At 40.4% G+C, this 4,026-nt stretch overlaps 1 protein-coding gene across 8 annotated transcripts in view; it reads left to right on the top strand.

The window, feature by feature from the left end:
• The first annotated feature begins 1,530 nt into the window (after positions 1–1,530).
• The window catches only part of rbfox1 (RNA binding fox-1 homolog 1), a 154,424-nt gene continuing 151,928 nt past the window's right edge, over positions 1,531–4,026 (top strand). For all 8 annotated transcript variants that reach the window (XM_031871160.1, XM_031871168.1, XM_031871167.1 and 5 more), the window contains exon 1: positions 1,531–1,826. In XM_031871160.1, the coding sequence (XP_031727020.1) occupies positions 1,731–1,826 (96 nt within the window). In that variant the 5' untranslated portion in view covers positions 1,531–1,730. The remainder of the gene's footprint in view (positions 1,827–4,026) is intronic.

Raw genomic sequence — 4,026 nt, 5'->3', positions numbered from 1 at the left:
CTCATCCCACTCACCTGCCCAGTCCACCAAGCTGCCTTCAATCTCCTCATCACCCCACACCTACTGTATATTACTCCCCTGCTTTCCCTGTTCTGGTTGTCAGATCGTCCTTGTTTGTTCCCTGTCTGTTCCTTGACTGTGCCTCCCTTGTGTTTGTTCGGTGTTCCAGAGTTTACTCCTGGTTGGTACCTTTGCCTTTTTGGTTTCTGTTTTGGATTTATGCCCGCTCCATTGGAGTCACTTTCAGTTTTTGTTGATGACTTTTTAAGTAAAGAAACCTTATTTTTCAACTTCACCTCGTGTCCAGTGTCTGTCTGCGTTTGAGTCTCAGATCTGCCCCCTCGGACGTGACACCATCTAGCTGGACAGCGGTGCCTGGGAAGTTTTCGTTCAGCCATAAAAACAAAGACACAGCAGTCTGTCATCTAATGCTGTGTAGTCCTCTGTAGTGTCAGAAAATCCAGTTGCTTATCCAGTGAGTGTACATGTGCCAGTAGGATAGACGGAACAGCCGGTCGTTGGGGGCGAACTTTGAGTCTAGCCTGGATACCACTGCGCTTACCGCTTATAACTTCTATTCTATTTAATTTGAATTCTATTTATTTGTACGCTACTGCCAAAAATCAAAAATCAAAAATGTACTCCAGAAGGACTTTACAATCTGTACAACATCCTCTGACCTTTTGAAATAATCTTTCCCCCCCAAAAAAAACCTTTACTGGTGAGCCTCATCCCGCCAGCTGCGGATGTAGGTGAGGCTGTGGTATCCAGGCCTGGTTGGCGCAGCAGCCTGAGTGACTGTAGCTCTACCATTGGGACACTTGTATGGTAGGAAGCGTTGATCTGTGGATGTGTAACACAAGCTGATGGGTGTCTGCTAGGGCTGTCTCTGTAAATACAATTAGCAGACCCAGACAAAAACACCTGAGCCGCTGCAACAGTGCACCATTTATACAAAATGTGGGTTAGATCAACCTTTTGGAGTCCGTCTGTTCATTTTTTGCATATTATTTAATTTTGTATTTTTTTATAGAAACATAAAGTGATTAATAGCTTTTATGATGCAGACACCTTTTTTGTTTTGTTTTTTGCATGACTCAAAAAGGTTTGCTAGCAAATGATGGCACTCTTCTTAGAGGCTTCTATTGTGGCTGCAGTCAGCATCCTCGATCGCCTCCAGTAACACATGTCAGAGAACTTCAATTCATCAAGAGAGAGACAGATCAGCATTTTGTGCAAGAAAAAAAAGCATACACCTAGACACACAGCTCTCGCTCGCACACACACACACATGCACACACCACGTTAGAAACACAGACAATTTTCTGCCTCCCTCACGCTCCAGTGATCGCAGTCACACTGACTGCTGGCTTGCTTCCACACACATACATGCATACATACTGAGTCAGACTCGCACTTATTCACTCTCTCACACACTGAGTCACACACACTGCAGCAGCCCACGCCCCCCCCTCTCTCTCTCTCTCTCTCTTAGCCCGCGCTCGTCCCGCCTTCTTGTGAGCAGAAAACACTCGGGTCTCCATCGTACGGGACCGGCTGCTGCTTCCTTTGAAGCTCCATCTCTCTGCTCACTCTCTACCAATCAGTCTTTCTCTTTTTCTTTTTTTTTTTCTTTTCTTTTCTTTCTCTCTCTGCTCATCCTGCTGCTCCCTCTCCGCTCAGAACAGTGTTGTGTACAGTCGGGGTTTGTGTTGTCAGATAGAGGGAACATGCAGCATCCTGGAGGAACATGCGTGGCGTTACCCAACGTGGACACCTGTCCTCAGCTGTCCTGCGCAGCCCTCACCTTCATGTATTTACAGCAGGTAAGTGTGTTTGTGTACATGAATCCTCATCTTGTGCACATGCCTTTGTCTGCTGCTTCTGGACATGGGAAGTGGAGTGGAACAGAATGACTGTGGCTCTTACTTGCAGGGCAAAATAAGAGAAGCACAAAGAGTGTTTGAATATCTAGCATCCGTTAATGCGTAGTGTCAGTTTGTGCCAGTTTGAGAGGCATCAGTCCTCCTCGTCCTGCCATCATGCTGAACTGTGTACAACTGATATGGGCTCTCCTCCACTTCTTTGAAGATGAGGCAGGCGGGGGGAAGTCCACATCCAGGAAAGGTTCAGTGACGTTGACATCTGTTAGTAGGAGAGACAATGGGTCAGGACCTGCCTGCTCTATATTCTAGTTTGTTGATACCCTGTAAAAAGCATGTTTAGTACAATGTTAACAGAGTGTAAGCTCTTAATATGTTGTATATATGATTAGTAATGATTATTAATGGAAAAAAAAAATTTATAGTTTTTGTAAAATAATGAGATACGTTTTTGTTGGCATGTAGTCGAAGTCAACACCCACATTTATTTTGTGACTAGCTCTCAGTTCTACACCATAGCATTGTTTAGTTAGTTCATTTAATATTATTCTATTTTATTGTATATATTGTGCGTTTTTATATTTAGTATTTTTATTGGTTACCTGTATGTATAAATGCTGATGTCACGAAAAAAGTCCCCTTATGGGATTAATTGATAAAGTAACTATCTATCTATCTATTGTGTTTTATTTTGTAAGACGTAAAGGATGAATCACAACATGAAAAGAAATACAATCAAGGCATAGTTCAAACATAAAGGCAGAAATTACTTTGCAATTTTTATTTTATTTGGATGCACACAGACTGACACATGAAACAATTATAGGTTTTTTTCAGAAACAAAGATATACAGTATTTATTTATATATATATATATAAAACACAGTTATCTCTTTATTTATTGTTATTGTATTGTATCTTACTCCAGTATATTGCATTGCATTATATGCTATTATAATATATCCCTCTATCCTTAAGAGTATGACGAATCTGCACAATTGGTTGAAATCCTTTTTTTTTTCCAAATAGTACAGTAATGCACATAAACACATTTATGGACAGTGACTTTGGCACTACTTTTATTATGGAATACACATTTGAATGAATACATTTAAATATACTGTATCGTTTCTTTACTGTCCTTTACTTATTGTATCTGTATATAGCTTACTGAATGTGATTTATAGATGTCTGTCAGTTCTGTCATATCAGTTGTGCTTACATTTTTGGTCTAGTAGTGTAAAAATTAGTTTTGCTGGCTGAGTGAAAAAAAGAATTGTGGTTGCTAGTGACAGTAGCTATCTACAAATGACAGGTTTGTGCAGGATGTCCAGTGTCGTGCCAGTGACAATTCTCTCTGACCAATCAGTGGTCTGCAGTGTTTTGACTCCACCTTCTAGTATTGGCCCAGTTCACTTGGAGCCTCAAACAAGTTGGTACCAACATAAGTACCAGGTACTATCCAAAACTTTGGCTCATGGAAAACCAAGAAAGAGCCCATGGAGTGGGAATGTGGCATGAGCGATGCACGTTGATATTCCACTAGAGGGCAGTTAACACATACCTGTCAGGTAATTATTGATCTTGTTGAAGATATAGAGCTCCCAGAAACTGATGTATCAAATATGATACAAATGAAATTATGGGGTTGAATGATTTTATTATTGGCAACTACAAACTTCCACACAGTTCATGCTGTTCTGTGTTTTCAATCATTTAGTTAGCGAAATATTGTACTTTTTTATTGTAAGCATGAATTTCCTTTCAGATCAGGCTTGTTTAGCAGTCACAAGTATGGAAGCATTGTTGCAAGTGGAAAATAGTTCAACTACTGTTGCAGACAGACTATGTGAGTTTTTTCTTACATTTTGTGAACTAGTTCCATACTTAAGGACAATATTCACTCTGCTGTTACACAAAGGACTGGTCTAATGTCTTTAATCCATGTGATGAGTGATGAAGGCTCAAACAGTAGTAAACTTACTATGTACTGAGTGGATTTTTAAAAACAATGCTGTTGTTTACTCCCATCAAAGAAGAGAATGATGAATGATGACCATGATTTTCAGTGTAATTTACTGTCTCTTCATGTATATTGTGTGTGTGTGTGTGTGTGTGTGTGTGTGTGTGTGTGTGTGTGTGTG

The sequence above is a fragment of the Anarrhichthys ocellatus genome, unplaced genomic scaffold (genome assembly GCF_004355925.1).
Source record: "Anarrhichthys ocellatus isolate YVR2014 unplaced genomic scaffold, GSC_Weel_1.0 scaffold56, whole genome shotgun sequence".
In the NCBI taxonomy this organism is placed as follows: Eukaryota; Metazoa; Chordata; class Actinopteri; order Perciformes; family Anarhichadidae; genus Anarrhichthys; species Anarrhichthys ocellatus.
Note: the sequence above shows the minus strand (reverse complement) of the source record. Positions and strands in the feature narration are given on the sequence as shown.